The sequence below is a fragment of the Oncorhynchus keta genome, chromosome 33 (genome assembly GCF_023373465.1).
Source record: "Oncorhynchus keta strain PuntledgeMale-10-30-2019 chromosome 33, Oket_V2, whole genome shotgun sequence".
Classification (NCBI taxonomy): Eukaryota; Metazoa; Chordata; class Actinopteri; order Salmoniformes; family Salmonidae; genus Oncorhynchus; species Oncorhynchus keta.
The window spans coordinates 2,504,013-2,527,040 of NC_068453.1; the positions used below are offsets into that span (position 1 = coordinate 2,504,013).

General features: G+C 43.3%; 1 protein-coding gene, 2 long non-coding RNA genes and 2 other non-coding genes across 5 annotated transcripts; 4 read left to right on the top strand and 1 right to left on the bottom strand.

The window, feature by feature from the left end:
- On the bottom strand, positions 1-1,112 carry LOC127914570 (TOG array regulator of axonemal microtubules protein 2-like). The gene is made up of 2 exons (XM_052491623.1): positions 542-1,112; positions 1-395 (listed from the first exon to the last, which is right to left on the bottom strand). The coding sequence occupies exons 1-2, from the start codon at positions 686-688 to the stop codon at positions 195-197; spliced, it is 348 nt and encodes a 115-aa protein (XP_052347583.1). The 5' UTR covers positions 689-1,112; the 3' UTR covers positions 1-194.
- Positions 1,113-7,811: 6,699 nt separating this feature from the next.
- Positions 7,812-10,110, top strand: LOC118365854 (uncharacterized). The gene is made up of 7 exons (XR_004821833.2): positions 7,812-8,090; positions 8,292-8,411; positions 8,544-8,589; positions 8,717-8,800; positions 8,953-9,417; positions 9,526-9,732; positions 9,866-10,110. It is a non-coding gene; the product is annotated as an uncharacterized LOC118365854 (long non-coding RNA).
- Positions 10,111-12,592: 2,482 nt separating this feature from the next.
- Positions 12,593-13,307, top strand: LOC118365856 (uncharacterized). Its single transcript, XR_004821834.2, has 4 exons — positions 12,593-12,671; positions 12,789-12,838; positions 12,960-13,029; positions 13,115-13,307. It is a non-coding gene; the product is annotated as an uncharacterized LOC118365856 (long non-coding RNA).
- A 7,206-nt stretch (positions 13,308-20,513) lies between these two features.
- On the top strand, positions 20,514-20,585 carry trnaa-ugc (transfer RNA alanine (anticodon UGC)). Its single transcript has one exon. It is a non-coding gene; the product is annotated as a tRNA-Ala (tRNA).
- Positions 20,586-22,487: 1,902 nt separating this feature from the next.
- Positions 22,488-22,559, top strand: trnaa-ugc (transfer RNA alanine (anticodon UGC)). The gene has a single exon. It is a non-coding gene; the product is annotated as a tRNA-Ala (tRNA).
- Positions 22,560-23,028: the final 469 nt, after the last annotated feature.

Consider the following 23,028-nt stretch of genomic DNA (forward strand, 5'->3'; position numbering starts at 1 on the left):
TGCTGCAGGAAGTGTTGTGGAATAACCTTGCATGCTGATGAAAAAGGCAGTTAATTAAAAAATAGCAGTATTTCAATCTTCTCAATTTTGAGGATTGGATAATGGGATAATTCGTGGAAGTCCGGATCTACCCCTTAGTGAGTGTTAATTGACCCCTCTCCCTCTTTACCTCAGCCCACCGACCAGCAGGGCATTCATGACACGGGTAGGGGTGCAGCTCTGCACCATGTGACCCAGGGCAATGTTGGCGCCCCAGCCGGATGAAGGCGTTGGCCTCGCTGGCTTTGTGGAGCAGTCCCCTCCACCTCACTGTCCATGGCCCTCTGGAGGTGTACGTACATGTCACCCAGTGTGGCCATGGCAGCACAGGACACTGCAGAGCGCAGGTTCTTCACCTGAATCATAATAACACGCACAGGACCAGATATTAATGTTGAGCAACCCACAAACATCAGAAACATGACACAATAATTTGACTTGTTCTCCAAATGTAGCAGATTTGTGCAGATGAATGAATAGGGCAGTGAATGAATACAGCTACCTCATTTATAATGGCAAGGCAGATATCATGGAGTTTAGGCATCAGTATGTCCATGTGGTTCTGAGCCATCACACGGAGAGAGGTCAAGCCCTCGATCTTCTTCTCCCTGCAATTTAGTGAAAGAAACGTAAGCATTTTCCACAACATTTTCCAAAAATCTTATAATGATGTTCATCAATTAGGACTCTGGTCTCTTAAATTCAGAAGTTTCTACGCTCTGTAGCTCAAATAGACATTTCCAAGGACACTACACTGTGCTTCCTTTAGCCTAGCTCCATTGGTCTTGTCTACAGTGAATGCTCACCAGTCATCAGAGGCAGAGTGGAGCAGCTTGAAGGTCTTAGTCAGGTCCTGCTCTGGGTTGGACAGGGGCTGCAATCTGGCCTGGTTCTTGATTTGGCCCTTTGGCTCACTGGCTGCCATCTTGTCTATGGGTTGACAGCAGACATCTATCTCTCTATGAACTGTCTATTTATTTATGTATTTACTCATTTCCATATCTGTTTGTAGCTTTTAACACAAGTTCATTATGATATCATTTTAAAATTAGCACATATATTTTTGGTGCTCACCCTGCTCAGAAGAAGGGTCCAATTAGCCTTGAGTAAAGGTTATCTCACTGTGAAACAGGCAAATCAAGTGTGGAAAAATGTCTTAGCCCTGGGCTAAAGCCATTTGTGTCCCTTCCCTTCATACTGTTTTTCTATCACCCTACCTAGCTTCATCTCCCTGTCTTATTTACATTAGTGTGAGTACATGAGAGGGACTGACCTGAGCCGGTGGCAGCCTTTGGCAGGCTAAGGAACCTTATAGGCCGAGGCTGTTTGCTCCTGGGCTTGGTAGGAGGGGGAGCAGGCCTGGGTGGGCTGTCACGCAACTTGACCGGGGTGCCAACATCCAAGTAGTCACAGAGCTCCGCAGGGGTGTTCATATCCACTCAGCTCAGGCTTCCCAGAGAGCTGGTGGCTATTTCCCCCATGGACATGTCCGAGCTCAAACTTCTCCTTCCCATGGCCTTCACCTCATGTACCACCTTTGGTGTAGACCAGAAAAGAATGCTCCCATCATAGAAATACATATAGAACTAGTATATACATAAACTAATACACAGAGAGATCCTGTATTCTAGGATCTATTCTATCATGCTGTCAAAGAGAGTATCCTTTCTAACCTGTATCCCTGCACACTGACTCGGTACTGATACCTCAAACAACAACAAACCAGCCCTGCATTGTCCAATCACTAAAATACTTTAGTCACACTCAAATTACACATTGAAAATCATAGCAGCTTCAAAGCCTTTCTTCCTCTTTAGCCTCGTTATTGTTATGTCATTGTGTTACTTTAATTATTATTAATTTTTACTTTAGTTTATTTGGTGAATATTTTCTTAACTCTTCTTGAACTGCACTGTTGGTTTCACGGTAAGGTCTACACTTGTTGTGTTCGGCCCATGTGACAAATAAAAGTTTGATTTGATTTTAAGACATAGAACAACTATCTGTTTTGGCAATTTATCAGTTCAAGTATAATTCTGAACTTCAAATTTTCACATTTACAATAAATTCGAAGTCCATCCTACCTTCCAGGCCTCCTCCTTCAGGTGTGCCTCGATGTCCCTCACCTCCTCCATCAGGTCAATGGGTCCGTTGTTGTCAGCACAGCCCTGGTCCGACTGGACTTTCAGGGCTGTGACTCCCCGCATGCCCTTCTTCTTCTTGCCCCTCTTGGAGGGAGCTCCAGTGGGAGGGACGGGAACAGGCCACACGCTACTGCTGCTGAATGATTTATTTACCTGGATGGACTCCAGAGAGTGAGATCCGGGTCGAACTTGGACTCCGTCCACCCCCACCACGTTCTTCAGTGGGGCCAGAGCTATGTGTTCAAGCCTTCGTGGCAAAGGCCTTGGTGGAGCTTTCGAGGGGGACGAAGTGGTGCGAGAAGGTGCTGCCAACCCCGATGAGAGCAGTCCGGACATAATTCTCATGGATAGCACTTATCTTTCTTTGCTTTGCTTCCATGGCCTCTCTCTCAGCTCTCTGCATCTGCAGAAGTCTGGCATCACTGATGAAGCCACGATGGCCCTCTGCGATTGGGTAGCTTTCCTGATATCCCTGAATCACAATGGTACAGTATGAAATGTATAGCAGAAGTGAAGTAGGCAAAATAGTTTCTACAGTGTGTCATAAAAAACTTTTTAAGCTAAAGATTTTATGGATGTAGGCCTGTATGTCTATGAAACCACAAAATAAACAGTGATATTTTTGGAAAAACGTTTGAAAAACTGATGAGCCTTACAAAACGTGAAAACTTGTCCTGGTCATCCTGTTGGTTTAAAGCCATGTTTTGCTTCCTCAAGTTTTCGATGACGCTCTTCATCTGTGAGTTCTCCTTCTGGAGTTTGTCAAACTCACTTGATTTTCTCCCCTCGATAAGCGATTGATGATAAATATTAACACTCTCAAAATAAGAACTTAACCTATCTCTGTGAGAGATCTATCATGGAATGAGTGGAAATTAAATTTTGTTTGTCAGATGGAAACAGCAATGATATCATGGCAAGGCTTCCGTTACATTGTGATGTCATAATGGGGTCAGTTGACAGTGCTGAGCATATCAGCACATGGTGAACATTAATGAAAGCTTTTTGATTCCCATATAAAATCATAAATGTGGTGAATTTGTAAATACTATATATATATATAAACTGTCTTTCAAAGATAATTCGTAAAAATCCAAGTAACTTCACAGATCTTCATTGTAAAGGGTTTAAACACTGTTTTCCATGTGTCCCACTAAATCCCTACATCAGTGCTCAGACTTTCCGCAATAAGCTGAGAGGCTGAACTGAGGGCTTGTAGGCCTGTTGTAAGGCAGGTGCTCATTAGACATCACCGGCAACAGCGTCGCCTATGGGCACAAACCCACCGTCGCTGGACCAGACAGGACTGCCAAAAAGTGCTCTTCACTGACGAGTCGCGGTTTTGTCTCACCAGGGGTGATGCTCGGATTTACGTTTATCGTTGAAGGAATGAGCATTACACCGAGGCCTGTACGCTGGAGCGAGTTCGATTTGGAGGTGGAGGGTCCGTCATGGTCTGGCGCAGTGTGTCACAGCATCATCGGACTAAGCTTGTTGTCATTGCAGGCAGTCTCAACGCTGTGTATTACAGGGAAGACATCCTCCTCCCTCATGTGGTACCCTGCTTGCAGGCTCATCCTGACATGACCCTCCAGCATGACAATGACACCTGCCATACTGCTCGTTCTGTGCATGATTTCCTGCAAGACAGGAATATCAGTGTTCTGCCACTGTCAGTGAAGGGCCCGGATCTCAATCCCATTGAGAACATATGGGACCTGTTGGATTGGAGGGTGAGAGCTTGGGCTATTCCCCCCAGAAATGTCTGAGTACTTGCAGGTGCCGTGGTGGAAGAGTGGGGTAATTGTCTGTGAGTATAACAGAACTGATATTGCAGGCGAAACCCTGAGGAAAATCAAAACAGGAAGTGGCCTCTATATTGAAAACTTCATGTTCCATAGCCTCCCTTTGCTCCATTTAAAGGGATATCAACCAGATTCCTTTTCCTATCGCTTCCTCAAGGTGTCAACAGTATTCAGACATAGTTTCAGGCTTTTATTTTGAAAAGATAACATTGCGGCAAGTGGTGACATGAGTTTTGCTCTCGCAATAGAGTTTGGACAGCTATTGCTTTTCCCTCTCCTACTGTGAAAGACATTTGCAGTTGATATATTATCGATTATATATTTTAAAAACAACCTGAGGATTGATTATAAAAAAACGTTTGACATGTTTCTGTGGACATTATGGAAACTATTTGGAATTTGTGTGCGTTGTCGTGACCGCTCTTTCCTGTGGATTTCTGAACATAACGCGCCAAACAAACGGAGGTATTTTGGATATAAAAATAATAACCGAGCTACTTGATGCTAAGTGTACTTAATGTTTTGTCGAGCGATCGATAAACTTACACAAACGCTTGGATTGCTTTCGCTGTAAAGCACAATGTCACGCCCTGACCTTAGTATTTGTTTTCTTTATTATTTTGGTTAGGTCAGGGTGTGACATGGGTGATATGTGTGTTTTTGTCTTATTCTAGGGTGTTTGTACTGTCTAGGGTTTTTGTAGCTTTATGGGGTTGTTTTCATCTAGGTGTTTATGTTGGTCTATGGTTGCCTAGATTGGTTCTCAATTAGAGACAGGTGTTTATCGTTGTCTCTGATTGGGAACCATATTTAGGCAGCCATCTTCTTTGGGTATTTCGTGGGTTATTGTCTATGTTATTTTGCACGTAAGCACATTGTTTATATAGGGGTCATATTCGTTTTGTTTAAGTGTTCTTCCTCTTCTTCATTTAATAAAGAAGAATGTATTCTAACCACGCTGCGCTTTGGTCTACTCCATACGACGATCGTGACACATAATTTCAAAATCTGACAGGTGGATTAACAAAAGGCTAAGCTGTGTTCTCCTATATTGCACTTGTGATTTCATGAATATAAATATTAGTAATATTTATTTAATGTAGCGCTATGCTTATTCCGCCGGTTGTTGATGACGCTTATCCCGTTAATGGGATTGCAGCCATAAAAAGTGAATCCCTTCTCTTAACATGTATGGCCCCAAAACATAATCAAGCAGCTGACCAATTACGCAAGACTTTAGTTCGAAGTTAACTGAGAATAATCAACAACTGGATGCATTTCTTTATTTCTAAAGTGAAACTATCCTCCGCATTGGAGTATCTCTACAAGTACAAGTTTAACCAGTACAAGTACACGTTTAACCAGAACAAGTTTTCAGTTGTTTTACCGTCCCATGAAGATTTGTGGCAGGCCTGTGAGGAAGGATCCTACAGCCATGACGAAACAGCCCATAGCAATGAGCCTGGGCCGGTGCAGCTTCGCCCCAAAATGGCTGACCACAGCCAGGAACAGCAGGTTACCTGTAAGAAACCACAACACTACAGTAGTCAGGAATCACAAATTATAAACACATTTTTTCCCCAACTAAAAATGGCATGTCACTTTGGATACTAGACTGCAACAACACAGCATCAAATAAAACAATGTTAGGGGTTTGACAGTAGAGTCATGGACAAAAGCCAGTCAATCAATTAATAGGAACAACTATAAAACTGGACAGTATTGAGAGCAGACTGAGCCACACAAAAAATGGATCATACTGTAGTCTGTATCTGGTTTTTACCTCATGAATTCTCAAGAAACTCAAAGCTGCCGTCTATGAGTCCGATGAGAGAGCTAGACAGGTCAAAGTGTCTCTCTGAGTGATGGCACTCTTCATGTAGGTCCCTGACAGCTTTGGTGAAGGAGGCGAACGACAGGGCCACGATGAACTGCTGACAAACACAAGAGAGAGAACATAAGTGTGTGTTTGTCCATGTGTATGTGCATGCGTGGATGCGTGTGCAGACAGAGTACATGTGTAGCTGAGGTGGCCTGCAATAGTAAAAAGAACGGACGCAAGTTTACATCTGCAAAGTTCTGCCGCTTTCTTTATTCTGAAGAATGTTTTTTTTCTCTTGTTCAATTGTCTTTTTTCTTGTTAGTACTTTGAATATATTCACATCAAACAAGTGCACATGTGACAGGTTAAAGGACATATTCATAGCCTGTTATACATTGAAAAGTATTAGTAAGTTATGTGAGGATCTTAAAACATCTAAGGTTAAAAAGATGCATTCAGTATTAGTTGATAGAGATTGATAACAGTCATATAATTGTGTTAAAGTTCAAATCTGTCAAAGGGTACGAATTGTGAGAGTAATGTGTAAACGTTATATTGATTACTTTATTTTGTGGTGCCTAAAAGTGTTAATCTGTGATCTACGAAATGCTCTTAATCTATGAGCCGGAGATCGATTGCTCTGTTCTCCACACATATTCCAGGGGAAATTCGCGGTCTTTTCTCATTGAACTAAATGTTGACTTGAGAATACAACACCGTATCACTCTCGTGATTATTTCTCCCCTGTTTTCAGGGGCGTAACACACACTTGCACACAATTACACAACATAAATGCACTTTACTGTTTAATGTGAGAAACAAAATTAAAAACAACTTTTAAACTATTACAATGCGGACGGACTGTCCTACATCTTTACTATTACCAACAAGACAACGAAGTGATACATGCCATGGAGAATTATAACGGATACTTTCCAAACACCAAAAGTTCCCACGCTGAGCAATATTGTTTACTACACTATTGTGCATACAATCCAAGTCATACGTTTATTGTCATTCATACTCTTTTTTTAACCGAATATCTTTGCAAAAGTGTTCCTTGTATCAATTCAGAGCTCGGAAATATTGGAATAATGTGCTTAAGAGGACACTCAAGGCGCACAACAGGATAACACAAGGTTGGATGGATTAGTAGGTCTAAGCAACATGCACCTGGATAATCGCGTCATGAATCTGGACGGGCTCCTACGTCCTCATATACACATTATGACATAATGTTTAATGTTTATGACTTTAATCTTTCACAAAATAAAGACAGAAGCATACCCAATTATACAGGTTCTACACATTCCATTTCTCCATGGCAATAGAATGTAAACATTCTATTTTGCGCCAAACATCGCCTACAACTCAATTCTAAGTGCAACATATTGGACAACTCCTTCTGTGGCACAGTTGGTAGAGCATGGCGCTTGTAACGCCAGGGTAGTGGGTTCGATTCCCGGGACCACCCATACGTAGAATGTATGCACACATGACTAAGTCGCTTTGGATAAAAGCGTCTGCTAAATGGCATATATTATTATTATTATTAACTCCACAGTCATTGATCATTCGCGACTTTAAGTCATTCCTGTTATCTCTAGAGCATCCCGTATATCTATAGTGCTACATTTCTTCCCCATCCATGGTGCTTGCCTACGGAGCTGTGAGGGGAACGGCACCTCAGTACCTCCAGGCTCTGATCAGGCCCTACACCCAAACAAGGGCACTGCGTTCATCCACCTCTGGCCTGCTCGCCTCCCTACCACTGAGGAAGTACAGTTCCCGCTCAGCCCAGTCAAAACTGTTCGCTGCTCTGGCCCCCCAATGGTGGAACAAACTCCCTCACGACGCCAGGACAGCGGAGTCAATCACCACCTTCCGGAGACACCTGAAACCCCACCTCTTTAAGGAATACCTAGGATAGGATAAGTAATCCTTCTCACCCCCCTAAAAGATTTAGATGCACTATTGTAAAGTGGCTGTTCCACTGGATGTCATAAGGTGAATGCACCAATTTGTAAGTCGCTCTGGATAAGAGCGTCTGCTAAATGACTTAAATGTAAATGTGGATAGAGTTTGGTGCATTCCGGAGTTCACTTATGGCCCCACAAAGGTAATCTTAGGAGAAATTAATTTTAGCATACTGTAAATGCCTGTGCTTAATGTGCATAACAAAGCATCATTATTTTCATCATCTTAAAAGGATTCTGTAGAAGCAGCCTTTATTTTCAGACTCTGCAGGCCTGCTGGGAGGAAACATATTACAATAAACAGGTAAGATTCATCCCACAAAAACATAAACAACAGAAAGAGAGTTGTATTTCAAGACAGTTTAGAGAAGGTGGTCATAAGAGTTCTTAATATCACTTGCAAATTGTGAGGCATGAGCAGTTGTGAAATGTTACGAGAGGCCCTTCTTAAAGCACATGATATGGTATTTCGTGGCACGGTCTCCCACCTTACCTCATCTTGCAGAAGAAGCTCATGGTTCACTATCTGCTGCTCCAGAATCAAGGCCAGGTCCCTCCCCATGTCACCACGGAGCACATGAGCAACTGGCTGGTGTCTCAGGGCAAAAAAATCCCTTAGGGAGAGGTGAGTACCACGTCAGCACTCACCTTCACTGCCATTCCCTGCCTCCAGCAGCACTCCAGGAGGTGTGGGTAAAATAAACAACAGAAAAATCAGAAGCCAGTAAAGTTGAATTGCTGTGTGTTTTATTTGAAGGGTGTGGAAGGAAACCCCGGAGGAGGGAAACGACCTCGCTCGGCTGGTAAGAGTATGAGAGTTAAAGACATACTACAAGGTGGTGAGCTCTTTACTAGCCTTTAAACAACGAGTTAGCACAGCAGAATAGATCTGTTGTGAAATTACACTAATGGGACTGTTTCATACTGCAGGCCTAGGAAGTGAACACTTGCCTAAAAATGATGGACTTTCTGCAAGCTCCACCGCTCCATGCACCCCACCTCGCCAGCTGACATGTAAGTTCCATGTACTGCCCTGCATATGACTTGATCCATTTATCTACACATCTGGAACTACGCAAAAACAGACTAAGACAGTGTTCTCTGTGAGCACATTGCACATAGTTTAGCTTTGTCTTCTCCTTTTTGTTGATTTCTGCGATCCTAAGGTCCACAACATCGTGGAAAGAGCTGTGAGAAGCATTCTGAGCGAGCAGTCCAATGAGCCCCGTAGCAACCTGCTCAGCCCATCTCAGGTGGCGGTGGAGGTGGTGCCCAGGCTCCTCCTGGCCCTATGGCTTCAGCCAGAGGAAGGCCATTCAGAGCACCCAATCCTAATAAGCGGGATGGCCGTGGGCATGGCGGCGGCCGTAGTGGAGAAGCTCTCCTGCATGTTAAAAGACCCTTCCCCTCACATCCCTTTCTCCCGGGCTGCTGCTTTTGACTGTGCGGTCGATCCTCTGGAGAGTCAGTCAGTCCTTCTCCACGAATGACCTGCAGAGCCCTTTTTATATGAGCTCTGTTTGTGCCTTTGTGGCGGACAAGGTTCAGAGCTGCTTCTGCAGCCACCCTACCAGTCCCCCCTGTCCTCGCGGTGGCCGTTTCCACCACACTACCAGCTGACATCCAAGCAGGTGAGTAGCAATGACAGAGAGCACTCTGACAGATGCCTGTTCCGATGACATCTTGGTGCCTTGTAGTAGTAGAGCTCATCAGGATTGTTGTTGTCACCCATAACACAGACCCGGCTTCTTCCCACCTAGAGGTTGTAGACATCACCCCTAACACAGAGGCAGACCCGGCTTCTTCCCACCTGAATGTTGTGGACATCACCCCTAATACAGTGGCGGAGCCCATCTCTTCCCTCTTGGAGGTTGTGGACGTCACACCTGAAGAAAGGATTCTCCCGATGGCCGTCTTCGTCTCTTTGCCAGCTGACATCCAAGCAGGTGAGTAACACTTAGAGAGCACTCTGACAGGTACCGTTTGTCATGACATCTTAGTAGAACCTTTCAACTGGCCAGTGTTTAGAAGCTACGGTTTGCCTTTGTTTACATTCTGTTCCTCTTTTTCCCTTTCTAGAGGATGTTGCTGTGGTCATCCCGGATGTCACCCCACACGTCACCAAGGACGTGACACTGGATGTTCCATGCAGAGCTAGGAAAGGGGCAGTCCAGCGATTCTTTTGCAGGCTTTGGAGGGCAGTGTGCTGCGGCGCCTGCCACAAGGAAGAGGAGGAACAATATTAATTATTCATCAGACCTTCAGAAATGGGATTGAACCATAGACCATTAAATTATAAAATTATAATTGGACTCAATTCTGCTTTTCTTCTGTTTACTACTTAATTTCAGAACATTTCTATAAACCTTCACTTTGCAAGTGTGGAGTAGGTTGTGTAAATAAATGGGAAACATCCCAATTTTAATGCTTTTAATAATTTACTTGTACATTTAAAAACAAATGTATTATTTGACAACAAAAAAACAGAGGGCGCTCAACCAACGTTGAGTTGAGGTGCAACCAAAAATTTGAATCATCATAGAAAAGGAAAAAGCCCAACACTTGCTGACTATTAAAAAACTGCATTGTTTTATTCAGGCAAGGTTTAAAAGATTAACGTTTCGGACTCACCCAGACTCACCCCGGTTCTTGAGGGTTGAAGACAGTGAAAAATGATTATTAAGTAAATGGGACTTTTCAATTCTTGAATAAAAATCTTTAATGAACATGAATTTAAATACAATTGACTTGAGAATCAGAGCAGGCAGGCTGACTGGCTAGCCCTGGAGGCCCTCTGCTTCAACCTCTGTGTGGTTCATCTCAACCAAGAGGTTGTGTGGGTTGTCTTTCTCTCTGTGGGTGTGAATCACTACGACCTCTCCCTCTACCTGCCATTTGGCTGATCAGAAGCCTTCTGCTCTTTCTTGCTCACATGAACAGGAGGAATGGCCTCTGGGGTAACCTCCTCCTCTATCCACCTCCTCTTTCTGGCTGTGTTCGACTGAGGTCACTCAGTTATCCTGTTCCGGCTCCCTCTAAGGGTCTGCACCGTAATCTCTTTAGGTGTGTTGAGGGGTTCAGTGGTTTTGGAGGGAGTCCACTATGGCAACACAGTTGTCAATTTTGTAAACAATCATTTTCGAACGTGTGTTGCCAAGAGACATCAAAGCAACATTTTACGGAACGTTTTCTGTGCGAAAAAAACAACTTCCGTTTGCAGCTGACAACAAACTTGTTTGATTTTTGAGACCTGAGAACAATCGACTGGAAAATGCCTGGGTGCTTTTCAAGACTGGCGGAGAGAGTGCGTGGACGTCGGTGGCCTACTGCGTCGACAGGTTGTTCAAATTCATTTGTGGCTTGTTTTTCTTGTCTTTTTCTGTTTTGCAGGGTTCGTGATCGTCGACAGGTGGACAACGACAGCGACTTCGAAGAGGGCATGTGGAGTTTACAACTCTTCTTTTACTACATTTAACAATGTCATTATAATTTGCGAAATGTTGTGTATTTCTATCATTCAGACTTGGCAAAAATGCTTGTGCAAGAAATGTTGTAGCTAGCTAGCTTGCAAGCTAACATTAACTTTAGTAACTGTTGCTAAGCAATCGACTTTTGCTACCTAGCTAGCTAGTATTAGCAATTATGATACGTTTTATGTCCTAACAATAGTTTATCTTATATTCCAATGTTCCTCATTTTAGAAACAACTGTCCTGGATGAGGTCCAGTTGGATGTGCCATTGGATGATGGGCCAGATGTTCCACAGCTGCCAGTCCTCCTTGATGTCCAGAATGCTGCTATCATCCTTGAGGATGTGCCAGATGTGCAGACTATCCTTGAAGTACAATTTTCTGAAAGTTTGGGGTTTTATGTTTGAAAAATATCCCAGATATTCAAGTTGTGTCTCTTTAACATGAAACAAATCTCTTGTTTGCTTTCTGCTTTAGGAGTCCGCTGATTCCGATTAGGTTCATCCCCCTGTACCGTGGGCCTGTTGTGATCAGGGTAAGAGACCCCCCCCCACACACACACACACAGTCACATCACGGTTACAATGTTTACTGTTTCCAACATGAATGTATTGTAATGTGCAGAACAATGTCGCTCCGGTGGTTAAAACTTGGAGAACTTTCCAGTTCATCAGTCCCATCATCACCAACATGCGTGGGGGATCCCAGGTATGTGTCTTTGTAACTAGCTAATCCGAAATCTACATGGTCAGTCATTTGATCTTGATGGAAATGTGTCACAGCAATTGCTGAAGTGGTTTTGTTGATGTTGTCTTGTTGTTTATCTCAACAGCAGGTGGTGGTGAGGATGCACCACATGAGTAGGGTGAGAGGCCTGGAGGCTCAACTGGTGTGGGCCATCGCCAAGGAGACAGCCAGGCTTAGTCCAGAGGGCATCCCCTACTGTGCCACCAAAGTGCAGTCCATCACTTGGATCCAGGTAAGACGTAAATACTACTGAAATAGTATTACATTTTTCTTCACTTATTCCATTTGGCCTTAACATTTATTCTCTCTCTGTCAGCGTGTGGCTGGCAGGGTGACCCACTATGCGTCTCACCTCCGCCACGAGACGTCTCTGGACGTGACATTTGGCTGCTACCAGGTAAATAAATGATTTCCTATGTATATAGACTAGACATTACTGGGCATTTTTGCATTAGATTTGGTGTGTTTTCTAATGACGTGTGTGTGGTAAACAGGTGTGTTGTGTGTGTTTTGAGCAGCAGACTGATGTTTCAGTGGTGTACGCTACTCTCCACATGGGGCTGGACGGGCTTCTCTCCTCTTCAGCGTGATCGGAGGCTGCCTCCTTCTCTACGCCCACCACTCAGCAGTTCACTGACCCAGAGCCTGAGGGCCACAACTGCTATGAGGTCAGACGTTACACACACATACTATTGACCAGGATCATTAAGATCCTTCCATTGACCGATTGTTTGTTATGTCATTGCACTGGTCACTGATTTTGAATGCTTGTTTTGTTGTCGCAGGGCTGGGAGGAGGACCTGCTGCCTGAGGAGAGGGAGGTTCCTCTGCTAAAGTGAGTTCCTCTAAATGTCTGTGTAGTCTGGGCTTGTCAGATGCTGAAGGATAGCGGTCACAATGTTGTTATCTCCCATTGACTCTAATGGTTGACATGCTCCATTCCCTCCCTTTCACAGCCTCTACCTTACCACCAACAGAGTGGAGGACATCGCCCTGAGGCTCGTCTCCCTGCGCCAGGCCTTCACTGTGAGTGGACCCACTTTCCTTTTTTTCTCTGTGACTTCTTGTTCTGTCTCCTAGAGGAAGATGTCTCACACTAACTCTTCCCTAGACCCTGCTTGGTTCCACCCTGAGCAGGAACCATCTGTTTGTGGCGGGAAAGGTCCTCCTGGGCGCCCTGGTTCAGGCCAACCACATGATAACTCACTAACTCATTCTCTTTCAAGGGAAAGAGAGCGTCCCTGAGGGGAAATGTGTTCTGTTCACTAAGATGCTCTTTTCTTTGTCATAGGACGAGGCCAAGTTCATCCGTACCTATAACGGTGGATGGTGGACTACCTGAGTGACCCCTCCAAGTGGAATGACATTGAGAGGGAGCTGGCTGAGGCAAAGGTGAGTTCATTAACTCTTTCAAGTTTCACTGAGTTCTTCCACATGCATGTCTTTTATACATCACAGCAGCTGATCTATATGAAATCATTCCTTTCTCCAAACGTGTTTTCTTGTCCTAGATCCATCATGTGAACATGATAGATGTCCCCTTTGAGCTGGTGCTGTTTGGGATGATGACAGCTCAGAAGTCCCTGATGGTGGTAAGTAGCATCTCACTGGTACATGTTTTTTTTCCCCCGAGATGGCATAGCAGTTCAGACGTCTTTTGTCCTCGTCTTGTCGTGTCCTGTATATATATATATTTCCAACTTTTTTTCACATACATTTTATTTTTATTTTCCATCAACTCATCTTCAAAACACTCTCCTGCAACCCGCCTCACCAATTTATATTTATAAATAAGTATTATTTACCTCAAATCTTCAATCCTCCAAGAAGCTAGCCAGAAGCTAGCCAGAAACTCCAAGAAGCTAGCCAGAAACTAACCAGAAGCTAGCCAGGAGCTAGCTAGAAGCTAATCAGAAGCTAGTTCAGAAGCAAGTTCGCTTCTTTACTGGCTAATCGTTAGTATTCAGCAAACCACGGTTTGTGGTCATCAGCTATCCTTTAGCTCGAAAATCTATCGCCAGTTTTGTATGGCGCAGCGCGGCTCGGAACGGAACATACCGGACCAATTTTTCTCTCCATGTCCTTGGATTTCAACTGCTCTCTGGACATTCATTCCCGGATCTCACAGCGAGCTAGCTGCTATCCGTGTGTCTATCTGCTCTCGTCGATTCCGGAGCAAACATCAATTACTCCGGAGCTAGCCAGCTCCGTCAATCACTCAATCACTCTATTCGGACCCGTTTTACCGCCTACGCGGAGCCCCACCGGGCCTTCACAACTGGACTGCCGACGTTATCTACCCGAAGGAGATCCGGCTGGCTCCTCCGTCGCGACGTTACCTGAACGCCCATCTGCGGCCTGCTAACCGTTAGCTGTCTTACCGGCTGCTCTCAGAATAGACAATCGGACAATTTATTTATTTTTATTATTATTATGTTTCTTCTTGGGCCTCTATAACTATATCTATTGTTTTTTAAATGTTATTATTTTTTTATTTTTATTATTATTATTATTTTTTCTATATATTTTTTGTGTGATTTGGATTTGCTACCGATGTCCTGGCTAGCTGTCTAAATCGCCGTGACCCCCAAACCAACCACTCCACTCACTGGACTCTTTTGATCACTCGACTAAGGATGCCTCTCCTTAATGTCAATATGTCTTGTCCATTGCTGTTCTGGTTAGTGTTTATTGGCTTATTTCACTGTAGAGCCTCTAGTCCTGCTCACTATACCTTATCCAATTTATTAGTTCCACCCACACATGCAATGACATCTCCTGGTTTCAATGATGTTTCTAGAGACAATATCTCTCTCTTCATCACTCAATACCTAGGTTTACCTCCACTGTATTCACATCCTACCATACCTTTGTCTGTACATTATACCTTGATGCTATTTTATCGCCCCCAGAAACCTCCTTTTATTCTCTGTTCCAGACGTTCTAGATGACCAATTCTTATTGCTTTTAGCCGTACCCTTATTCTTCTCCTCCTATGTTCCTCTGGCGATGTAGAGGTGAATCCAGGCCCTGCAGTGCCTAGCTCCACTCCTATTCCCCAGGCGCTCTCTTTTGATGACTTCTGTAACCGTAATAGCCTTGGTTTCATGCATGTTAACATTAGAAGCCTCCTCCCTAAGTTTGTTCTATTCACTGCTTTAGCACACTCTGCCAACCCGGATGTTCTAGCTGTGTCTGAATCCTGTCTTAGGAAGACCACCAAAAATTCTGAAATTTTAATTCCAAATTACAACATTTTCAGACAAGATAGAACTGCCAAAGGGGGCGGTGTTGCAATCTACTGCAAAGATAGCCTGCAGAGTTCTGTCCTACTATCCAGGTCTGTACCCAAACAATTTGAACTTCTACTTTTAAAAATCCACCTCTCTAAAAACAAGTCTCTCACCGTTGCCGCCTACTATAGACCACCCTCTGCCCCCAGCTGTGCTCTGGACACCATATGTGAACTGATTGCCCCCCATCTATCTTCAGAGCTCGTGCTGCTAGGCGACCTAAACTGGAACATGCTTAACACCCCAGCCATCCTACAATCTAAACTTGATGCCCTCAATCTCACTCAAATTATCAATGAACCTACCAGGTACCCCCCCAAAGCCTTAAACACAGGCACCCTCATAGATATCATCCTAAGCAACTTCCCCTCTGAATACACCTCTGCTGTCTTCAACCAAGATCTCAGCGATCACTGCCTCATTGCCTGCATCCGTAATGGGTCAGCGGTCAAACGACCTCCACTCATCACTGTAAAACGCTCCCTGAAACACTTCAGCGAGCAGGCCTTTCTAATCGATCTGGCCGGGGTATCCTGGAAGGATATTGATCTCATCCCGTCAGTAGAGGATGCCCGGATATTTAAAAAAAATGCCTTCCTAACCATCTTAAATAAACATGCCCCTTTCAAGAAATTTAGAACCAGGAACAGATATAGCCCTTGGTTCTCCCCAGACCTGACTTCCCTTAACCAACACAAAAACATCCTATGGCGTTCTGCATTAGCATCGAACAGCCCCCGTGATATGCAGCTGTTCAGGGAAGCTAGAAACCGTTATACACAGGCAGTTAGAAAAGCCAAGGCTAGCTTTTTCAAGCAGAAATTTGCTTCCTGCAACACTAACTCAAAAAAGTTCTGGGACACTGTAAAGTCCATGGAGAATAAGAACACCTCCTCCCAGCTGCCCACTGCACTGAAGATAGGAAACACTGTTACTACTGATAAATCCACCATAATTGAGAATTTCAATAAGCATTTTTCTACGGCTGGCCATGCTTTCCACCTGGCTACTCCTACCCCGGTCAACAGCACTGCACCCCCAACAGCAACTCGCCCAAGCCTTCCCCATTTCTCCTTCTCCCAAATCCATTCAGCTGATGTTCTGAAAGAGCTGAAAAATCTGGACCCTACAAATCAGCCGGGCTAGACAATCTGGACCCTTTCTTTCTAAAATGATCTGCCGAAATTGTTGCCACCCCTATTACTAGCCTGTTCAACCTCTCTTTCGTGTCGTCTGAGATTCCCAAAAATTGGAAAGCAGCTGCGGTCATCCCCCTCTTCAAAGGGGGGGACACTCTTGACCCAAACTGCTACAGACCTATATCTATCCTACCATGCCTTTCTAAGGTCTTCGAAAGCCAAGTCAACAAACAGATTACCGACCATTTCGAATCTCACCATACCTTCTCTGCTATGCAATCTGGTTTCAGAGCTGGTCATGGGTGCACCTCAGCCACGCTCAATGTCCTAAACGATATCTTAACCGCCATCGATAAGAAACATTACTGTGCAGCCATATTCATTGATCTGGCCAAGGCTTTCGACTCTGTCAACCACCACATCCTCATCGGCAGACTCGACAGCCTTGGTTTCTCAAATGATTTCCTCGCCTGGTTCACCAACTACTTCTCTGATAGAGTTCAGTGTGTCAAATCGGAGGGTCTGCTGTCCGGACCTCTGGCAGTCTCTATGGGGGTGCCACAGGGTTCAATTCTTGGACCGACTCTCTTCTCTGTATACATCAATGAGGTCGCTCTTGCTGCTGGTGAGTCCCTGATCCACCTCTACGCAGACGACACCATTCTGTATACTTCCGGCCCTTCTTTGGACACTGTGTTAACAACCCTCCAGGCAAGCTTCAATGCCATACAACTCTCCTTCCGTGGCCTCCAATTGCTCTTAAATACAAGTAAAACTAAATGCATGCTCTTCAACCGATCGCTACCTGCACCTACCCGCCTGTCCAACATCACTACACTGGACGGCTCTGACTTAGAATACGTGGACAACTAAAAATACTTAGGTGTCTGGTTAGACTGTAAACTCTCCTTCCAGACCCATATCAAACATCTCCAATCCAAAGTTAAATCTAGAATTGGCTTCCTATTTCGCAACAAAGCATCCTTCACTCATGCTGCCAAACATACCCTTGTAAAACTGACCATCCTACCAATCCCCGACTTTGGAAATGTCATTTACAAAATAGCCTCCAATACCCTACTCAACAAATTGAATGCAGTCTATCACAGTGCAATCCGTTTTGTCACCAAAGCCCCATATACTACCCACCATTGCGACCTGTACGCTCTCGTTGGCTGGCCCTCGCTTCATACTCGTCGCCAAACCCACTGGCTCCATGTCATCTACAAGACCCTGCTAGGTAAAGTCCCCCCTTATCTCAGCTCGCTGGTCACCATAGCATCTCCCACCTGTAGCACACGCTCCAGCAGGTATATCTCTCTAGTCACCCCCAAAACCAATTCTTTCTTTGGCCGCCTCTCCTTCCAGTTCTCTGCTGCCAATGACTGGAACGAACTACAAAAATCTCTGAAACTGGAAACACTTATCTCCCTCACTAGCTTTAAGCACCAACTATCAGAGCATCTTACAGATTACTGCACCTGTACATAGCCCACCTATAATTTAGCCCAAACAACTACCTCTTTCCCAACTGTATTTAATTAATTAATTTATTTTGCTCCTTTGCACCCCATTATTTTTATTTCTACTTTGCACATTCTTCCATTGCAAAACTACCATTCCAGTGTTTTACTTGCTATATTGTATTTAATTTGCCACCATGGCCTTTTTGCCTTTACCTCCCTTCTCACCTAATTTGCTCACATTGTATATAGACTTGTTTATACTGTATTATTGACTGTATGTTTGTTTTACTCCATGTGTAACTCTGTCGTTGTATCTGTCGAACTGCTTTGCTTTATCTTGGCCAGGTCACAATTGTAAATGAGAACTTGTTCTCAACTTGCCTACCTGGTTAAATAAAGGTGAAATCAAAATAAATAAATAAATAAAATCTCTCTCTATTAGCAGTTTCACTTAAATTCCTCTTCTCTCCTCTTTTCTCCTCCTTTGTTTCCCTGGTGGGTTCGTGGAGCGTCTGTTCGCTCTCCTGTACTCCTTCCTGCCCACTGCTGCCAACATGGAGCCAGAGGCTGACAGATACCTGCTGCTGCTCAATGTAAGAGTAAAGAGGTTACTTCCTGTTTACTTCCATATTCTTAGTGTACTTCCTTTTTACTTCCTTATTTATGGTTAATCAGGTTTCAATGCCATTTTAGTATTTCTAATTGTCTCTCTCCTCTTGATAACCTAGTAAACTCAGAGCCATTTTCTATGTGTTGTGGTGTTCTCTTCAGGGCAGGCTGATGGCTCTGCTAGATGACATCTTTGGCCAGCAGCTGGCCTGGTACTTTAACCCAGAGTCTCTGGTCACTGAGCTCTCCAGCCTCCTGGAGTACCACTTGGAGAACCTCATGGCCAGCATGTAGTCCTACTGCAGGGACCATACTCCTTTCTCCTTCTCTCTCTCTTTTGAAGGAATTGAGGACTTAAAGTGCTTTGTTGAACCCTGATTAGTTAACACCCATTAATTTAATGTATTCTCTTGTTTTCTCTCCCCACAGGATTCTTGTGACACTTTGCAACCACGCAGTGATCTAGACACCAATGCACTACATTACTTTGTACTGAATTTGACATTTTTTAAATAAAATAAGTTGTAGTTCAAAACCATTTTTGTTTCCGTCTTTTCATCTATTTGATTTTATGACAATTTTCTCTTCCTAGAGTTTACACAAACAATTATGCTAAATTATCTGCATATAGAAATAACAAACAACGTTTAGTTGATTTACAGATACTACAGGCCCACACTTTATATGGTTTTGTACTGTGGTTTGTGACACTGTACTATTTAAAAACATGTAGGACTACATACACTGAGTGCACAATAGATTAGGAACCTTCTTCCTAATATTGAGTTGCACACTCTTTTCCCCTCAGAACAGCCTCATTTCGGCATGGACTCTACAAGCTGCCCTAAGCGTTCCACAAGGATGCTGGCCCATGATGTGTCAAGTTGGCTGGACGTCCTTTGGGTGGTGGACCATTCTTGAGACACATGGGAAACGGTTGAGCATGAAAAAAACAGCAGTGTTGCAGTTCTTGACACACTTCACCCGGTGCGCCTGGCACCTAATACCATACCCCGTTCAAAGGCAATTAACTCAGTTGTCTTGCTGAATCACCATCTGCATGACACACACAATCCATGTCTCAATTCTCTCAAGGTTTTAAAATCTTTCTTTACTCGCCTTCATCTATACTGATTGAAGTGTATTCAACAAGTGACATCAATAAGGGGTCATAGACTGTCCAAGTGAAAGCTATGTCATGGAAAGAGCAGGTGTCCTCAATGTTTTGTATTATCAGTGTGTGTAGTAACCTGGTACAGCATAAAGTATTCCACTAGAGGGGATAATTGCTTCAGTCTTGAATGTTACTTCTCGCTATCCCTACTCTACATTAACAGTCTGCCATTGTAGACTCTGGTAACTTGGGTATCTTATTTTTTAAATATTTGCCATTAATGCCTGAACCATATACCATCTTTCCCACTGAAACCAGTAATGTTACGATCATGTGAGAGAGGGTGTAGTAGTGCATACTGACCACGATTTGGGATCATTTAGGACAGCCAATAGCTACTTTCCTTATTGAGGTGTTGGCAACACTGCTAACTTTAAACATCGGCTATCTGAGCAGCTAACTGATCGCTGCAGCTGTACAAAGCCCATCTGTAAATAGCCCACCCAATCTACCTACCTCATCCCCATATTGTTTTAATTTACTTTCTGCACTCTTTGCACACCAGTATTTCTACTTGCACATCATCATCTGCTCATCTATCACTCCAGTGTTAATTTGCTAAATTGTAAATACTTCGCTACTATGGCCTATTTATTGCCTTACCTCCATTTGCAACTGTATATAGACTTTTTTTTTTTTTCTTCTATTGTGTTATTGACTGTACGCTTGTTTATTCCATCTGTAACTCTGTGTTGTTGTTTGTGTTGCGCTGCTTTGCTTTATCTTGGCCAGGTCGCAGTTGAATATGAAAACTTGTTCTCAACTGGCTTACCTGGTTAATTATAGGTGAAATTTAAAAAAATAAGAAACATTTTTTTTTTCCAAGAAAGGGGATGTAGCTCAGTGGTAGAGCGCATGCTTTGCATGTATGAGGTCCTGGGTTCAATCCCCAGCTTCTCCATAACATTTTTGCAATGACCCATCTCCTACTTTCCAGAATGTTGAAATTCTCAGCAGGAAACAGAGATGTGCTGAATAATTTGCTCTTGTAATCTGAAGAACATGTGTTCAATCCCTGTTCGTATATTTATGGAACAGAAGTGGCATGGTTGCCAACTTCAAAGGCATCATTTTCAAAAACTGAAGTTCATGGGTTAGATGACTGTCCATACTTGCTTGTATTTAGAATTGCTGCTATCATTTCATTGTAGTTTCAATGGAGTGGTGTATATAAAAAGTACATTGTATTAATATTGCATTTTATCTGCAAATAAAATGGTATCGAAGCTCAGAGGGGAGGAGGGGGAGTATGAATGTGAGGAGTGGATTCCGCCCAAGGTTCTCCACTGAGTTTGGCTGACATTACACAACTCCCAGAATGTTGAAATTCTCAGCAGGAAACAGAGATGTTATTTGTTGCCAAATTCACATTACACAACTACTACTTTCCAGAATGTTGATAAATATTTTGCAGCATAGAGTGGCATGGTGGCCAGACGGTAGTCTTGTAAACCAAGATCATTTTCAAATCCCATCTGTGCCTTACTGAAAAATACCTGTAACCAAGGAAAGGTTCTTTCATTGGAGGCCATTTAAGAAAAAAAGTTTTTCAAAATGGCAACCCTTGATATAGTAAGGGGATGTGTCTCTAGGGTAGATAATTTTGAATGTTCTGGTTAAAAATTCTCTGATGAGTTTTTAGTTGTGAAATTAGCTTTTGCACAACTCTACTTTCCAGAATGTTGACATTTTAAGAAGGAAATAGATGTGCTAAGTCATCTGTTTTTGTAAACTGAAGCACATGGGTTCAATCCTTGTTCGACGTTTATGGAAGCTGGAAAATATTATGGAAATGTACTTTCATTAGAACAGTGTAAAAAAAGGTCAATTGTATTGATATGGCCACTACGACCTGTATGCTCCAGTCGGCTGGCCCTCGCTACATATTCGTCGCCAGACCCACTGGCTCCAGGTCATCTTTTTAGTCTATGCTAGGTAAAGCCCGCCTTATCTCAGCTCACTGGTCACGATAACAACACCCACCCGAGCACGCGCTCCAGCAGGTATATCTCACTGGTCATCCCCAAACACCTCCTTTGGCCGCCTTTCCTTCCAGTTCTCTGCTGACAATGACTGGAAGGAATTGAAAAATCGCTGAAGCTGGAGACATATTCCCTCACTTTTCAGTGTTGTTCAAAACTTATATTTAGCAAGTATGAATGCAGACATTTTTTTTACTCACTTTTTGTCTCTTCCACATTATTCCTCTCTCCTACAGTGTCCATCACAATTACATGCACAATTATGCAAATTAGTTGATGACATCATTTAGCAACTTCTAGCGACTTTTAGGACAGCCAATAGCTACTTTCCTTATTGAGGTGTTGGCAACACTGCTAACTTTAAACATCGGCTATCTGAGCAGCTAACTGATCGCTGCAGCTGTACAAAGCCCATCTGTAAATAGCCCACCCAATCTACCTACCTCATCCCCATATTGTTTTAATTTACTTTCTGCACTCTTTGCACACCAGTATTTCTACTTGCACATCATCATCTGCTCATCTATCACTCCAGTGTTAATTTGCTAAATTGTAAATACTTCGCTACTATGGCCTATTTATTGCCTTACCTCCATTTGCACGCACTGTATATAGACTTTATTTTTTTCCTTCTATTGTGTTATTGACTGTACGCTTGTTTATTCCATCTGTAACTCTGTGTTGTTGTTTGTGTTGCGCTGCTTTGCTTTATCTTGGCCAGGTCGCAGTTGAATATGAAAACTTGTTCTCAACTGGCTTACCTGGTTAATTATAGGTGAAAAAAAATAAAAAATAAGAAACATTTATTTCTTTCCAAGAAAGGGGATGTAGCTCAGTGGTAGAGCGCATGCTTTGCATGTATGAGGTCCTGGGTTCAATCCCCAGCTTCTCCATAACATTTTTTGCAATGACCCATCTCCTACTTTCCAGAATGTTGAAATTCTCAGCAGGAAACAGAGATGTGCTGAATAATTTGCTCTTGTAATCTGAAGAACATGTGTTCAATCCCTGTTCGTATATTTATGGAACAGAAGTGGCATGGTTGCCAACTTCAATTGCATCATTTTCAAAAACTGAAGTTCATGGGTTAGATGACTGTCCATACTTGCTTGTATTTAGAATTGCTGCTATCATTTCATTGTAGTTTCAATGGAGTGGTGTATATAAAAAGTACATTGTATTAATATTGCATTTTATCTGCAAATAAAATGGTATCGAAGCTCAGAGGGGAGGAGGGGAGTGCCAGACTGTATCAATGAATTCTCCACTGAGTTCCTTGAATGTTGCAATCCCAAGGTTCTCAACTGAGTTTATTTGTGTGCCAAATTCATTACACAACTCCTACTTTCCAGAATGTTGAAA

Excerpts from the sequence above, each read along its gene's own strand:
- LOC127914570 (XM_052491623.1), bottom strand. The coding sequence starts at position 688 with ATGTTGTGGAAAATGCTTACGTTTCTTTCACTAAATTGCAGGGAGAAG. Across the intron at positions 396-541 it reads GCCTTGCCATTATAAATGAG|GTGAAGAACCTGCGCTCTGC; the intron begins GTAGCTGTATTC and ends ATTATGATTCAG.